This window comes from Ctenopharyngodon idella, chromosome 2, assembly GCF_019924925.1.
Source record: "Ctenopharyngodon idella isolate HZGC_01 chromosome 2, HZGC01, whole genome shotgun sequence".
NCBI lineage: Eukaryota > Metazoa > Chordata > Actinopteri > Cypriniformes > Xenocyprididae > Ctenopharyngodon > Ctenopharyngodon idella.
In genome coordinates, this window is record NC_067221.1 from 37,173,791 (window position 1) to 37,190,870 (window position 17,080).

The 17,080-nt window shown below is 36.4% G+C and overlaps 1 protein-coding gene and 3 non-coding genes across 8 annotated transcripts in view; 1 reads left to right on the top strand and 3 right to left on the bottom strand.

Moving 5' to 3' along the window:
• The window catches only part of pfkpb (phosphofructokinase, platelet b), a 31,199-nt gene extending 25,284 nt beyond the window's left edge, over window positions 1-5,915 (bottom strand). For 4 of the 5 annotated variants that reach the window (XM_051871897.1, XM_051871888.1, XM_051871907.1 and 1 more), the window contains exons 1-5: window positions 5,651-5,915; window positions 2,698-2,771; window positions 1,915-1,992; window positions 1,187-1,376; window positions 895-1,060 (exon numbers count right to left, since the gene is read on the bottom strand). In XM_051871897.1, the coding sequence (XP_051727857.1) occupies window positions 895-1,060; window positions 1,187-1,376; window positions 1,915-1,992; window positions 2,698-2,771; window positions 5,651-5,735 (593 nt within the window). In that variant the 5' untranslated portion in view covers window positions 5,736-5,915. The remainder of the gene's footprint in view (window positions 1-894; window positions 1,061-1,186; window positions 1,377-1,914; window positions 1,993-2,697; window positions 2,772-5,650) is intronic. The other variant, XM_051871877.1, reaches the window with a different exon arrangement.
• A 2,561-nt stretch (window positions 5,916-8,476) lies between these two features.
• On the bottom strand, window positions 8,477-8,550 carry trnai-aau (transfer RNA isoleucine (anticodon AAU)). The gene has a single exon. It is a non-coding gene; the product is annotated as a tRNA-Ile (tRNA).
• Window positions 8,551-8,751: 201 nt separating this feature from the next.
• Window positions 8,752-8,823, top strand: trnaw-cca (transfer RNA tryptophan (anticodon CCA)). Its single transcript has one exon. It is a non-coding gene; the product is annotated as a tRNA-Trp (tRNA).
• Window positions 8,824-9,158: 335 nt separating this feature from the next.
• trnap-agg (transfer RNA proline (anticodon AGG)) lies at window positions 9,159-9,230 on the bottom strand. The gene has a single exon. It is a non-coding gene; the product is annotated as a tRNA-Pro (tRNA).
• Window positions 9,231-17,080: the final 7,850 nt, after the last annotated feature.

Sequence of the window (17,080 nt, forward strand, 5' to 3'; positions counted from 1 at the left end):
CTCATGGCTGTATTAGATCAAAAGGGTGCTTCTACTAAATACTGAGCAAAGGGTCTGAATACTTAGGACCATGTGATATTTCAGTTTTTCTCTTTTAATAAATCTGCAAAAATGTCAACAATTCTGTGTTTTTCTGTCAATATGGGGTGCTGTGTGTACATTAATGAGGAAAAAAAATGAACTTAAATGATTTTAGCAAATGGCTGCAATATAACAAAGAGTGAAAAATTTAAGGGGGTCTGAATACTTTCCGTACCCACTGTATTTGAGGAGCGAAGTAGAGGGTCTAGCATTTGTTGTCGAATGTCGAATGTTGTCTTAAATAGCCTGTGCGTAACACTTCATCTTTAATAACATGAGATTTTGGACAAATGACAGAAAAAACCCACATAGCTACAGTAAACTTTGTAACCTGTAAATTGATGAAAACGTAATGCAATGAACTTATTGCCTTATGTCCGAAATTCGCTGGTCAAAAACCTAGTAACTCCATTTGAGCTTGATTTTGGTAGAATGTTAAAAATATAATGACACATGCAAGTGTCTGACCACATATAAAGCCACAACATCAACTTTAATTTTTTTTTTTTTTTAAATACAGTGTGTGGGGGTTTTTTTCCATTTTTTGATTTTGCGGTTTTGGACATTGGGTTTCCGCCCAACAGCGACGATATATAGTTTAGTATGTATGTAAGCTACTGGGGTCAGAGTGGGGGGTATTGAGGGGGCCCAAAAATATATTTTGCCTATTTCACATTATGAGGTAAATCCAGCCTTGGCTAGTGCCATGCTCTACTGTTGGGCAACAAAAATGTTTGCAAATTTAAATTGATTGGAATAACTGAGATTTTTTTTTTTTTTTTTTTTGTGTATATTGTAATTGTTAGCATATACCTTTGTGCGGTGGTCATTATGGCATCCACCACCTCTATGATCCTGTGCAGTGCTGAGTCAGTGCCAATGGTCATATCTGTCCCGCAGAAATCATTGTCTATCGAGCCCACCATCCCAACGACATGCAACACAGAATGAGTTTGGGCAGCTTCTTCACTGATTTCACCTGGGAGAGAGAAACAAATCATGGATACAGAAAAAATATGAAGATATTATATATGTTATTCAATACAGTTACAAATTACAAATCACAAATCTTCGTCCCATGTATGAGCCCCTCCTACTCTGCTACCTGATTGGACAAGCTCATCCAACAGTCCGCTCCACTCCTCCCTGAAGAGATTAGCTCCGGTCAAACTGCCATCTCCACCAATCACACACAAGTTAGTGATGCCACGCTGCACCAGGTTTAGAGCAGCACGCAAACGTCCCTCGTGGGTACGAAAATCCTTACAACGGGCGCTGCCAATCACAGTGCCACCCTGCACACACACAGTGACATTAAGAAAATAGGCTACACTGTTGTACAAGGTGACAGTTAAAAATGTATTTGTCATTGAATCATCCATTCAAAAACATGAATTCATTCAATAACAAAACAAATGCTATATGACAAAGAAAAACATTAATTAACAACAACCATAAACACAGGAACTTCCTATATTTCTGCATTTAAGTTAGCTTGTATGCTAATCTAGCTTAATTTCCCCAATATTGAAGGATCTGATGACAAACTGCATGTGATGTTCCTCATTTGTAAGTCACTTTGAATAAAAACATATGCTAAATAAATAAATGTAAATTATTTCCCTGCACAATATAATGCAACATTAAAAACAGTGATTTGTGTTTACCCCTTCTGTATAGTTTGAGAATCATGCAGGATCAAAAAAAAAAAAAAAAAAGACTCTCAATTTATCCAGAATCATGCAGCTTTACGCAACAACCCTGCAATGTATTCAATTTAGCTCAATTTTGTGCACTATTTTAGCTTTTAATTTAATATGGAAGTTAGCTTACCACTTGTAACATGCTGGAAACACTTTCCCATGATGCCTCTTTGATGTTGTCACCTCCGTCCACCATGCCCTGGTAGCCCTGAGGATAAAAAACAACATTTATTGTGACATATTAATAGGCTGAATTAATTTTCTACCAAGGCAACGACAGAATGGACACCTTTAATCTGTCACAAGCTTTCATGTGTGTCCTTTGAGATCCATGGAAACAATGCTGCTTGTTGGAATACCTGAATCTTTATTTATCACTGCACAACAAAGGCCATAGATGCCACCATGAAATGACTACAGGCAACACATGAGATCAACCAATAGAAAACCAGGTTACTTATTTTACATTCACATTTAAAGGGACACACAAAAAAGGGCATGTTTTTGCTCACATCCAAATAGGGGCAAATTTGACAAGCTATAATAAATTATCTGTGGGGTATTTTTAGCTGAAACTTCACAGACACATTCTGAGAACACCAGAGACTTATATTACATCTTGTAAAAGGGGCATTATAGGACACCTTTAAAAAAAAAAAAGTTACCAAAAACCACAAACATCCAACATTCCAATCAATTCCCTATGGACAAAATCAAGTCCCACTCTACATTTCGTCTTGTTAGAGAAGCCGTTTCACTCAGATATACGTCACAATAAGGAAGAAAAGACTATCTCAACATTCATTTCATGTTATCTTTAAACAGTCAATGTCCTATAGAAATTTCACAGAGAATACATAGGAATATATGGATTCATAGAAATTTTGATCTTGGGAATCAAAAGAAAAATCACCTCATGGACGAAATAAACTTTTGCTCCTACGTAGATTCCCATTCTGACCACTGCCCTCACAGCAGCATTCATACCTACATAAAGAAATACAGAAAAGGCTGGTGATTCACAAATTCTGATGCATCAAACACACTGTAAAACTCAATATGTTCAGAATACTCAAAACATTTGAAGAAACTTGTTACCTCAAAACATTTAAGTAAACTAACTCATTTTTTTAAGTTAGTAGAACTTAATTTTTTTTTGTGACAAGTGGGGCGGGGCCAAGAGCCATGGAAGCGGGAGCAACGCCAGTGTGGTGCACAGGTGTCTCTCATTAACAATCACATCACCAGCATCCCTTCGCTCTCACAGTACTCAGCCTCACCCCACTCATCATAATGTTAATTACATACAGGTCATTTACATAAACATCACATTCAGATCTTGGTTAAATGTTAGATAGCAAATAACACATGCTATTATAACTATCAAAGAGACTATAGTTATATACTTGCATGTATGTATATAATCAAACAACATAAAGTATATGTGGTCTTAAAAATTTTGCAGCCCATCCTCAACCTAACCACATGCTCTACTCTTCACCACAATGGTAACCCTACAAAACTAACATAACAAAACCCCCTTAAAATCCAACATAACACAACATTAAACACTAACTTATGTCTCTCTATGTTAATCTTGTGCAAAAACACACAAAATAACACTTAATTTCAGCATTTATTTATACAGTCTGAGGCAAAGCATGCTGGGAATTAGAAATCTGCTGCAACTCAACTCAATCATATTAAAGGAACACTCCACTTTTTTTGAAAATAGGCTCATTTTCCAACTCCCCTAGAGTTAAACAGTTGAGTTTTACCATTTTCGAATCCATTCAGCCGATCTCCAGGTCTGGCGGTATCACTTTTAGCATAGCTTAGCATAGTTCATTGAATCTGATTAGACCGTTAGCATCTTGTTAAAAAATGACCAAAGAGTTTCGATATTTTTCCTATTTAAAACTTGACTCTTCTGTAGTTACATTGTGTACTATTTTAGTAATATCATTGCGCCTGCTGCACCCATGGTACGGCAGCAAAGTTCCTTGATTATTACGCCGGAATGAGAGTGTAGTTCCTAGCCATATCGGCCTAGAAAATCGCAACTTTTCATTTTCTGTCGGTCTTAGTACACGATTTAACAGTAAAACTCAACTGTTTAACTCTAGGGGAGTTGGAAAATGAGCCTATTTTCAAAAAAAGTGTAGTGTTCCTTTAAGTTCAGCTTACTACAATGAAATTTTGAGTTCACGCAACTTTTTTCTATTAAGTACAATGAACTATCATTATTATGTGAGTGAAACTTTAATTTAATTAATTTCACTGTTCAGTTTTACAGTGCAGAGTAAGTCATTTTAAACTAGGGGTGTCCAAACTCGGTCCTGGAGGGCCACTGGCCTGCAGAGTTTAGCTCCAACTTGCCTCAACACACCTGCCTGGAAGTTTCTATCTAGTATGCCAGGTAAGACCTTGATTAGCTGGTTCAGGTGTGTTAAATTGGGGTTGGATCTAAACTCTGCATGACAGTGGCCCTCAAGGAGCAGGACTGGACACCCCTTAAACAATCAACAAAGATCTCCAGACCATTTGTGCACAAATAGAGGAATTAAAGGTGGAGGCTCTGCTCAGTATGTTCCCTATAGTGCTGTGACCTGACAAGTTGAATCAAGCATCTATTCCCCTGAGGCTATATGTCCAGCCTAACCCATAGTGATGGGAGGGCTGCTGCCAGGAAACCGTTGCTAGGAAACATAGTGCCATCAGAGCCATAACCGAACTAAAATGGTAAAATGGGTCAAAAGTGGAAACTCTAGGAGTAGCTGTACTTTAAATACACCATTTTCCTACGAACTCACATTATATAACTAATTATTGTATATAAATTAAAACTAGTGTTTTATGCTGGTCCAGGAAATGTGCACACGCATTCAATAAAACAATGTTTCTGAGGAATATACAATCGTCTCTTTTAGGATGGATGTATACTGATGAAGGGAGTCAGACATTGCATCAGAGAGCAAAACAACGCTTCGTGGCCTCTTTAATTCTCTATTAAATGTGCGCAAAAGAATAAACGACCGAAAGATGCGCTTTTAAAACGGAAATTATTTTACAAGGCTTTTAACTCGCGCGCTCATGCTTGGGATGCAGTGGGATTTTTATCACGTGAACACGGCATCATGGGAGTCTCACTCTAATACTTGCCTGTCATCACGTAGACATTCTTCACTATTATATATTTATTATGACATATAACAAATATTACACTTAATGCGCACAAAGATGCACAGAAAACCAGGGGAGGAAACACATAGAAGGCCAAAATGCGATAGTCTGATCTGTAATTCATTTACTTCATTCATGATTTAACTGTATAGCAGTACCAATACCAATGTCAGCATAAAATAAGACGTATGACATAACGTAAATGCTGCGTCATGTAGCTAATTGTATAAATATTTTATTGCAGTTGCGTTTAAAGTCGCTCGAGCGCACCCAGTTTATACGCGTTGTCATGACGCTCAAACAGTCATAGAGAGTGCAGCGCAGCGCAGTTAATTATTTTAATTTCAATATCTATAAACTATGTGTTAAATTATTGTGTTTTAACACTAAAATATTTAATTTAATCATAAACATATTCCAATCATATTTTCAGTAGCCTAATTAACGACTGAAAACATAGTTCAGAATCGCTATACATATACAAGTACTGATAAAGTAATTTTAGCGTCATTTTAAAGACCGGAACTGCGTCGCCTTTCACTTTTATCATCTGCTGCATCGGTTGCGTTTTGCCAAGACGTGTAACGTTAATCATTAGATGTAAACAGATCAATCTGCCACTGCTAGGTCGGGCAACAAGCACCCTTGAAATCCTAATCGTTGTTATTATAGACAAAAATTACCTTGAGCATCTCCGCCACTTGTCAAGACGCCAATGGACTTCCCTGCTCCAGACAGGTTCTCGAATAATTTTTTACTGTCCGGCATTATTCCGCGGATGTCTTTGCGAACAGAGTAATGCCTTTAATTCCTGGTTGAAGTAAGAGCAATCCAAAGCAGGCTGGAGAGGATAAAAGGCTCCGCTGATCAACTTCTCCTCCGGTGTCTGACGTGCGTTTCGGCGCCTCGCGCGGTCCGGTAGGTTGACATCTACCGCCCCATTCTGGATTGACAGCAGCGTCAGGCAATAGTCCTGCTGATCACGTCTCATCTGGACGAATTTAGACCAATTGCTGTCCGATGTTGGGATTAAATAAGTGACAAGGAAGTCCTACTTTGCTTTCATCAAGTTGAGAGTTATTGTAAAACAATTTACACCATAAAGATCCAGCCTACTCTAAATGTAACACGATACTCTTGTTCTTGCTGCACATAGAAAAACAGATTACGTTACAGTCATTAAGGAAGTAGCCTAATTTATGCACTTATTTGTCACACACAAATTGGTTCATGATAATGAAACGAAGACAAAACATATTAATATGTATGCACTTGTGGTCTAGTAATAGAATACTATCTATAGAACACCCTGCATAGCAATTGTAATCTAATAAACAAAAGGTGAAACTCTGTCAACTAAATCTAGACAGTGGAATCTCTGTATGACCTTGACATATTATTCACTCGGAGACAATTTGTGTGGATGAGAGAGAAAGAGAGAGAGAGAGAGAGAGAGAGAGAGAGAGAGAGAGCACTGCCTTGCCAAAGACAGATGGGTTTGTCTAGGCTTACAGCAAGAAAAGGGCAACCACATCATGCTGACAGTGACATAGCACAAAGATAAAAAGCTAATGTATAGAGCTTAATACAGATTTTAAATTACAGATTTTTTACACAAGTTAATGTCTCTATACATTCTAATCGATTATTATTATTTTAAAAAATGTGTCAAGTAATGGCATCATCTGTTGAATCTTTAAAGAAGAGCACTCAACAATAGCATTGCACCACTGAGTTCAACAGGAAGCACACTTTTAAAGGGTTAGTTCACCCAAAAAGGTTCAAGAAAAACTGCATAAACAGAACAGACCGGAACACGTGCAAGCTACAGCGACAGTGGAGGCCTACACAGACAAGAGATTGTGCGAAGAGGTTGGAAAACAAGAACTCATACACGGACATTTTTGCCCCATATATTTTGAATTTTGGGCTTTTTTTTTTCGACGCATGTGCAATTTTGAGCAATCTCTCGCCACAAATTACATCATTTTGTGGCGAGAGGGATCACAAGGGATCATTTGTACAACTCTAGCATGAAAGAATACAAAGATGTTGTAATTTGTGGCGAGAGATTGCTCAAAATTGCACATGCGTCGAGAAAAAAAAAGCCCAAAATTCAAAATATCTGGGGCAAAAATGTCTGTGTATGAGTTCTTGTTTTTAATATTTATAACAGGATATATTGTGCTGTTTTCCCGAATATCAGCACAATTGCAATTTTTGATTTCATACAACAGTTTAATAAGTTAACGTTAATCTGTGTTTTGAATGAATCGTTTGACTGAATGATTGAATGACTCACTTGTTAAGACAATGATTTGCTGCCACCTACTGGTGGTTTGAGTTTCATTTCATTTTCTTTCATCGTTTCAGTTTTCTATATATATATTTCGTGCCTGCAGCTGATAAAAGCATACATGTGGTCCACCATGCTGCAAGATACAATATTTTTTACAATATAATATTTTGGGGGGGGGGGGGGATTCTTTGAAATGGGCCTTCAAATTGTAACTAACATTATATGACTATAAATAGAAACGTGGGGCCCTATAGTGGCCAGCTGCACTGTATGTAGCAATGATCCTGCTGTTTAGCTTCTTTTGACAGTCTCTGGCCTCACGACCTGATGCTCTTTTGGAGGCCCTGACAGTCTGAGACCTCTTTCCCAGTCCTTAAATCAGTCCTGCCATAAAGCATTTTTTTAATCTTAGAAAAAGAGAATAGGGGTTGTCCATGAAAAAAGAGAAAGCATTAGGGGTGTGAGTGTGTGTGTGCATTCTGTTTTATCCTTATCTCCCTACCTCTGCTTCTCAGTCTGCCTAAGGGTGGGATGTCTATCTGAAACACCGAACAGACCAGCACACAAAGCACTAAGATAAAGAGAGCAAGAGCAAGTGCAGCATGACATGCTTGACAGTGGCTGCAGGTCAGGTAGTGTGACAGTGATCAGAGACAAACAGGGGCCTGAGTGTGTGCTGCAGAACACATATTTAGGACTTATATGCACATATTTACCCCTTAAACCATCATATAATTCACACACTTGTGATTGTATAATGTAGCATTTAAATTTGTCCAGCAGATATACTTAAACCTATCTTTCACACTTTCTTAGCACAGGTTGAAAGATCTTCAGATTGTAATTTACACAAGTTCCAAAAAAAAAAAAAGTGAACCAACAAGCTGTAATAATTAACATTTTGGGTTGCAGAGCACTGCTTTCTTAACTGGGCCAAGCTTTCCAGTTGTTTTATAATCCCTGATACATAAGCCAAAAACAAAACAAAAAAACACATCAACAAGACATTTTTAATATGTATCAGTTTCAAATATGAAACAGTTGTACATTTAGAACCTTGCACATGTCTGTTTTTTTAAACACCTGTGCATTGCACAAGAAATTTAAAATAATGTTTTTTTTAATTGAACGTATTTAGGCATTTTACATTTATATTTGCTTATTTTGACATGTTTAACTGTATAGTTATGAAAATGTAAGAAAACACAATTGGCCCGTACGGGGATCGAACCCGCGACCTTGGCGTTATTAGCACCACGCTCTAACCAACTGAGCTAACCGGCCACGTTGGCGTGGCTTCCCTACATTTGTTTTATTCATCTGACTATTGAAAGTTTAAGCTAGCATGTTAGTGTAATGTGTAAATACATTCCCACGTATTTTGTACGTCTTTGTCTTGCATCCTGAACCACACACATATGTAAAGAAAAAAAATATATATATAATATATAGTCATAGTCCGGTTGAAGACTAACCGCTGTGACTGACCTCGTGGCGCAACGGTAGCGCGTCTGACTCCAGATCAGAAGGTTGCGTGTTCAAATCACGTCGGGGTCAATAATTCTTTTGAATCTATGAAACGGAGGAAAGGAATAGAACAACACAAGTGACTCATACCAAGGAACCAAGATCTGCGATTCAAATTATTTACAAATCCAAGATCACATGTAATATATGGATGGACTTTGTGGTGAAAAAACATATTTTTTCACCACAAAGAGGCGCTGTAAGTACATACTAGCGAGGCTGTTGACGACTCTATTATGAAGGAGCGTCAGCTTAAGAAGCGTCAGCTTTTTATGAAGTGTCGTTGCCACATTTTTTTTAGAATAGTCAGAGGATAGGTACACACTTCAATACTGGAACATGTCAAAAAGTAAAGAAGAAAAGGTGGGCTCGTCCGGGATTTGAACCCGGGACCTCTCGCACCCTAAGCGAGAATCATACCCCTAGACCAACGAGCCGACATTCAAAGTCTCTAAATAACATACTAAGTCCTTCACATTTGTAAAAGGTTACTACAAAGGATTCGAGATGTTTTTACTGCCAGTTCGCGATGGTGAGCACAAGTATATGCTTTTAACATCCCATGTTTTTTCCATAGACTGCTTTTCCTATTCCACTCAGCTACTTGAATTATTTATCAACCCGTAAAGCACTCGTTAACTGGCCAAATACTCACACTTAACAGATAAAACCAAAGGCAGATTTATAAATTAAAATGTGTTATTGTTGGTTCTAGCTTACACAAATTACCAAGCAGTTTTTGATATTTTGTTACATCACAAAGTTAATTACCTTTCCACATTGTTCTAACTATTAATTCTACAGACTCGAAATAAACGTCAGTCATGGCCAGTGGCGGACGAAGTACACAAATCAAGTACTTGGTCTAACTTACTTGATGTAACGTACTGAAGTAGAGTAAAGAATTAAAAATAGGCCTACTTCGTTACTGTTCACCACTGGTCATTGTGATGACAAACATTGAACGGATTTTGATTTTGTGGCTGTGAGTGTGTTAGCTTTTTAGCTATCTATGCTGTTAATGTCGTTAAAGTGTTATAAACTGTAATCTATCTAATATCGGCAACACTTTACAATAAGATCCCACAATTTAACGTTATCATAGGCTAATATTAACTAACAATGAGCAATACATTTGTTACAGTATTTAATCCCTGTTAATGTTAGGTAATAAAAAAAAACATATTCACTGTTATTTCATGACACCGTTAGTCCATGTCAACTCAGGTCCATTAAATTATATTAACAGATTCAGCTTCTGATTTTGATAATGCATTAGTAAATGTTGAAATTAACATTAACTAAGATTAATAAATGCTTTAGAAGTATTTGTCATTGTTGGTTCATGTTAACAAATGGAACCGTTTTGTAAAGTGTTACCATAATATATGCGATATATAAAAGTATAAAATTATAGGCCTGATAATTAATTCTTTCAAAGTTTTTTAGGGCTGTTTCTCTAAACTCTAAACTCTCTTCAACTCACAATAAAGATAATAGTCAACAACATGCTATAGAGTGGTGCAGGTATGACATCACTTTGTAGGCCAAAACACGGAAATGAATTAGCATTTTATCACTTCCGGTTCCATCTTCCCAAAATCAATGTTTTTTTTTTAATGGAATTTTGTTTAAATGGCTGAAATAAGGTTTATGATGAACACAAGCTCAAGACACTTTCACGTTTTATTATACAACATAAAATACATCCGTATTACCCCATTTGTGATTTTTTAAATGTGCCTTGAAAAAGGCGGTTGCTAACAAGTGGCTAAATTGGACCAGAGAGACATTAAATGTCATCACACCGAAAAAGGTAAGCTCAGCCCTCTTTTACAGCCTTGTTATGCTCATAATTGTGCTCTTATAAAGTAGTCTAACTTAAACTTTCGGAGAAAATGTTTTTAGATAAAAACTGAAAGAGTTGTCGGAAGCTTAGTGGTGGCGACGTTGAAGTCAAGCGACCGTTGTGTAGTCCGTTTATAGCTACCTTTAGCTTTTTATTCTGGCGACTGCATTTAGGCTTCAAAATTCATAAAAGTTGTGTTCATCTGTTAAAAATTATCTTGATGGACAAAACGTGTAAGTATCATAAACTTTTGTTAATCACAGAGCTTATTTTTTTTGCAATAATCCAAAAGCCTATGAGAAAAAACTATTGGGTTTTATTGTGGGAACCAGTGTGATGCTAACTGCCGGTTGGCCTACAAAGTGACGTCATACCTGCACCATGATTTGTATAATAACCCAATTATTTCATAAGATTAAAAGCTTAAGAGAAAGAAACCACTCTTGGAGGAGGATTAAACATGGTCTTTTAATCTGTTCAGTGACCAATCACAAGGTGACACAAATTCATCAGTTTATGTATAAAAGTTCAATTAAAACACTCACTCTCAAAGACTGCTTTGATTTCTCAATACATACACACATGCACACACTTTATCTTAAACATGATCATTTTACAGAAATCAGTCGAATGTAATGGCAAAAAAATTGGAACTTGGTATACATTAGAAAACAATATGAAATAAAAAAATAGTTGCACATGAATGGTATTAAACTATATCTTAAAATGTCACTAATATCAATAATTTTAACTTCTTTTAAAGAAACCTATTATCTTTCAGTCTAAACCTAATTACAAGAGGATATTAACATTGATAATATGGCCACAAAATAAATGCATCCATAATTTCTCTTGATTGCAATTGCCCTTTTGTTCAGCATCAGTCTGGTTTGATTTGACTTCACTCTTAAAAAAATGTTCCACTAGGAGGGTTTCACATAGATGCCATAGAAGAACCATTTTTGGTTCCCCAAAGAACCTTTCAGTAAACAGTTCTTAAAAAAAATATATATATATATTTTTCTTAGTGTGAAGAATTTTTAATAATCTAAATTTTTCCATTATAATGACGTTTTGTGCAGTGGAAAGGTTCCATGGATGTTAATGGTTCTTTATGGAACCATCAATCCCAGTAAAAAACTGTTTACTGAAAAGTTCTTTAAGAGTGTTCAGGAGAAAGAAATCACAAAACTCAGAGGAACAGTAAAGAGCAGCTGCAAACAACCATTTCATGAGGACCTGCCACCAATGAGTATAGATGGAGGAGAGGGGAAAACAAGAGAGCAAAGAGAAGAGATGAGATTGAGGAAGGGAGAAAATGAAAACACATAAATGTCCCTTCCTAAGAAGCAGTGAACTTTCTGAGCGTGATCACAATGAGAGCGAGAAGAACAGAGGCTCCGAGGAACACCGCGATGACGATAGCTGTGATGGCACCTGGCCCCAGCACAACTGAGAACAGAAATAATACAACTGTCAATCACACACCATATCATAAATGTAGCAATGTTCTCTTTAAAGGGTTAGTTCACCCAAAAATAAAAATAATGTCATTTATTACTCACCCTCCTGCCGTTCCACACCCGTAAGACCTTCGTTAATCTTCGGAACACAAATTAAGATATTTTTGTTGAAATCCGATGGCTCAGTGAGGCCTCCATAGCCAGCAATGACATTTCCTCTCTCAAGATCCATTAATGTACTAAAAACATATTTAAATCATGTGAGTACAGTGGTTCAATATTAATATTATAAAGAGACGAGAATATTTTTGGTGCGCCAAAAAAACAAAATAATGACTTATATAGTGACGGCCGATTTCAAAACACTGCTTCAGGAAGCTTCAGAGTGTTATGAATCAGTGTGTCGAATCATGAAATCACTATATAAGTCGTTATTTTGTTTTTTTTGGTCGCTTTATAATATTAATATTGAACCACTGTGCTCACATTAACTGATTTAAATATGTTTTTAGTACATTAATGGATCTTGAGAGAGGAAATGTCATTGCTGGCTATGGAGGCCTCACTGAGCCATCGGATTTCAACAAAAATATCTTAATTTGTGTTCCAAAGATTAACAAAGGTGGTGGAACATCATGAGGGAACGTGGAACGGGTGTGGAACGGGTGTGGAACGTCATGAGGGTGAGTAATAAATGACATTATTTTCATTTTTGGGTGAACTAACCCTTTAACAAAGACTTTTACAATATTCAATGACTGGAGAAGGATTAATTAACAAGCCATTTCTGAGCTAGTAAATATAAAATATGCTCTATTTCAGTAAGTGTGATTAAGTATGTGAACATGGGTGGAATAACTTTACCTTCCTCATTCAAGGTTACTAAATGTGTACTGTCCTCATAGTCAAAGGTGAAGGTGTTTTCTGTTGTGTCCTGGTAAGGGACTTTTGTTGTCACATCAATGGCTCCAGCACCGGATAGTGTATCCTGGTTATCATTCTGCAGTGTAGGGGAGGAATCAGCCACTGTTTCTGATGGAAGACAAAAAATTAAGGTGAATCAAAATGGAATCAAAACACTCTATGTAGTTTGAGAATGTTTTTAAGCTATTTTCACAATAATCATTTCAAAACGGAAAGGCAACCACCATGAATAGAACATCAAAATCTAGATGTTAGCAGCAGATCCTTTAAGTCCTGTAAGTTGTGAGGTGGGGCCTCCATGGATCGGACTTGTTTGTGCAGCACATCCCACAGATGCTCGACTGAATTGAGATCTGGGGAATTTGGAGGCCAAGTCAACATCTCAAACTCGTTGTTGTGCTCCTCAAACCATTCCTGAACCATTTTTGCTTTGTGGCAGGGTGCATTATCCTGCTGAAAGAGGCCACAGCCACCAGGGAATACCGTTTCCATGAAAGGGTGTACATGGTCTGCAACAATGCTTAGGTAGGTGGTACATGTCAAAGTAACATCCACATGGATGGCAGGACCCAAGGTTTCCCAGCAGAACATTGCTTAAAGCATCATACTGCCTCCATGTGAGCTGAAAAAGTTTTTTTTCTGAACGTTAAGCACGGGGAATGCATAAGTCTACAAAGTGGCAAATGTTAGTCACATTATGTATGACTCAATGGGCGTCTTTATGGAGGATTAGCACTCGCTCCTCACTATGGCATCCTGTCCTGCATGTTCCTCCCCTCTTCTTCTCCTCACATCTCTCACTGACATTCCACATCTCCCACAGGCATAGAACAGCCATGTGACTTTTCTCACCTACACCATACTCACGGGGCACAAAGCCCATTTCCTATCTTACTGCTTGCCCACCATTCCCAAAGGGCACCTTATGGACAAAGGTTCTGACCTCAAAATGAAGGGACAAAGACAGACAGAGTGAACATGGATAAACAGTGGGATATAGCCTGACCCTGTTTTAACAACCCAATGTCACAGGGTCAAAACAAACCCAACAAGCAGACACACATAACTGAGCGCTCATTTGTGCATTGAAAGCACAATTAGGTTTCGAAAATATAGGTGTATACATGCAGCGACAACTTATACCAAATTTTCATGCAAATAAACATGCTAAAATGTTCGTAGTCCATCCTAAATCTTAAATAAAAGGTTAATATTTAGAGTCAGCGAGCTGGGGATGGCCAACGTATGAGTATTTTTGATCATAAAAATAAGTAAATAATTGCTACAAGTAAGAATACTTGAAAAACAGGAAAAAAGTCGCCAGACTCCAGCTCCAAAAAATAAGCGAAAATTTATCAATATAAGACTCACACCGGGTTACGTTTTATATTAAAATATAAAAATTAAAAAATTATATAAAAAATTTTCACATTGGAGCTTTGGTGTGCCGACATTTTTCCTGTTTTTCAATCATTTTTTTTGGTCGAGCACCCATTTTTGGGCATATTTTTGCTGATGATGTGCGTGCTTTTTGTCTTGATTTTACAAGTAAGAATACTAAGCAAATAAAAATAAATACGTAAATAAAAAGAACCTATATGATGTATTTAAATAACTAATCAAAAACTACAAGTAAGAATACTAAACAAATAAAAAAGTAACTAAATAAAAAAATCCTAGGATTATATACTTAAATAACTAATAGTTACAGGTAAGAATATTAAACAAATACAAATAAGTAAATAAAAAGAACCTAGGAAGATATATTTAAATAACTAAACAATAGCTACAAGTAAGAATACTAAACAAATGAAACTAACTAAATAAAAAAGAACCTAGGATATATTTAAATAACTAATAAAGCTACAGGTAAGAATACTAAATAAAGTAATAAAACCAATTTATTTAAATAAATAAATAAATAAATAAGAGCTACTAAGAACTGAACAATATGGCACAGGTCAAAACTAACCCAACAAGCAGACTAACAACAGTGCTCATTTTTGCATCGAAAGCCCAATTCGATTTTGAAAATAGGCATATTTACATGTAGCGGCTACTTATACAACCTTTCCATGTCATTAAACATGCTAAAACGCTAATTTTCCACCCTAAATCTTCAATAAAAGTTTAATATTTGGAGTCAGCGTGTTGGGGATGAACGTATGAGTATTTTTTATATGTAAAATAAGTGGAAAAAAATAGCTACAGGAAAGAATACTAAAGAAATAAAAGAACCTTGACGATACATTTAAATAACTAAATAATAGCTAAGAATACTAAACAAATAAAAATAAATAAATAAATGAAAAGAACCCATATGATGTATTTATATAACTAATCAAAAGCTACAAGAATACTAAACATATAACAGTAACTAAATAAAAAAAAACTAGGATGATATATTTAAATATATCATCCTAAACTAATAGATACAGGTAAGAATACTAAATAAATAAAAAATAACTAAATAAAAACAACCTAGGAATATATATTTAAATAACTAATAACAGCTACAAGTAAGAATACTAAATAAAGTAATAAAACCAATTTATTTAAATAACTAAATAAGAACAAGCATACAATCAGACAAACATAACAGTGTTCATTTTTGCATCGAAAGCCCAGTTAGGTTTCGAAAATAGTCGTATTTACATGTAGCGGCCACTTATACCACCTTTCTATGCCATTAAACATGCTAAAATGCTCATATTCCACCCTAAATCTTAAAATAAAAGGTTAATATTTGGAGTCAGCAAGTTGGGAATGGTCAGCATATGATTTTAGCGTATTTTTAATAATAGTGTGTTTGCTCAGTGAGAGACACACTTTCTGGACTTGAAGCAGGCTGTAAGTACGGCACACCGGGGCGCTAGGCCAGCCATACATCAATGAGCCCTTCACTCGAGGGTACAAAAAGGCGCTTGTGTGGTCAGAGAGGACGGCTTGAGGCAGAGGAACCAACGGCCTAAACACAGCCAGTATACTGCAAGTTAAACAAGCTTGTTTATGAAGTCTGTGGAAAAGCACGCACCTCGGCGTCAGCATACGCAACCCGTTGATTTGAAAAAGTACACTTTTTTTGTTACTTCATGGCCTGCTTAAATATTTATTAAGTACTGCTTAAACATTTGGCGAAGGCCAAGGACGTTGTCTCGTTTCTTCTATTTTAACACACAACAGTGAGATGACAACATGCAGACAGGTGTGTGCGAATGACACAATCCTCTGCCACAGTGCGTGTGCCAGGGTGTTGCCTGTGCCCATGTCCTCATCTCACCTTACTCCCGCTAGAGTAAAAAAAATACAGAAACGCATTAGGGTATTAAAAGACACTTAATACCCAGTTAACAATATGTTCTAAGAATGTTTTGCTAATGTTCCCATTAAGTTATAAAAATGTTATTTCTGAATGTTCTCTGAACTTTCATAGCCCCCAGAATATTTTTCTTGGTCACGCTTCTCACTATTGGGTCCAATTCTCACTATAACTAACTATTAACTACAACTTTTGCCTCAATAAACTCCTAATTATTGCTTATTAATAGTTAGTAGGTAGTTATTAAGGGATGTAGAATATAGTCATGTAGAATAAGGGTTTAATATGTGCTTTATAAGCACTAATAAACAGCCAATATCCTAGTAATATGCATGCTAATAAGAAACTAGTTATTAGTGAGAATTGGACTCTAAAGTTAAGTGTTACCTTTTTCTTGTATGAATATCTAAACATGCAATATATCAAAAGAAAGAACAGAGCCTCTGCTTTTAAACAAAAAAACAAATGTTTTATTCTAGATTCATGCATACTTTTTTATCAACACTTGACTGTGGGTAAGTTTCATAGAAAAGCAACATTTTCAACAAAAAAGCTGGGAAAATCTAGTCTTTTTTCAAAGACTACAACGTGCACAAGCAATGCTTTTTTATCGCTCGTTTCTGCTCCTTTTTTGCCTGTGTTTGTATCCAGAGATTCTCTGCTCTTTCAGAAGTTGCATAATGCCGCTACCATATAACAGTGAAAACAGGAAAGCCGAAAAATCCCGTCAAT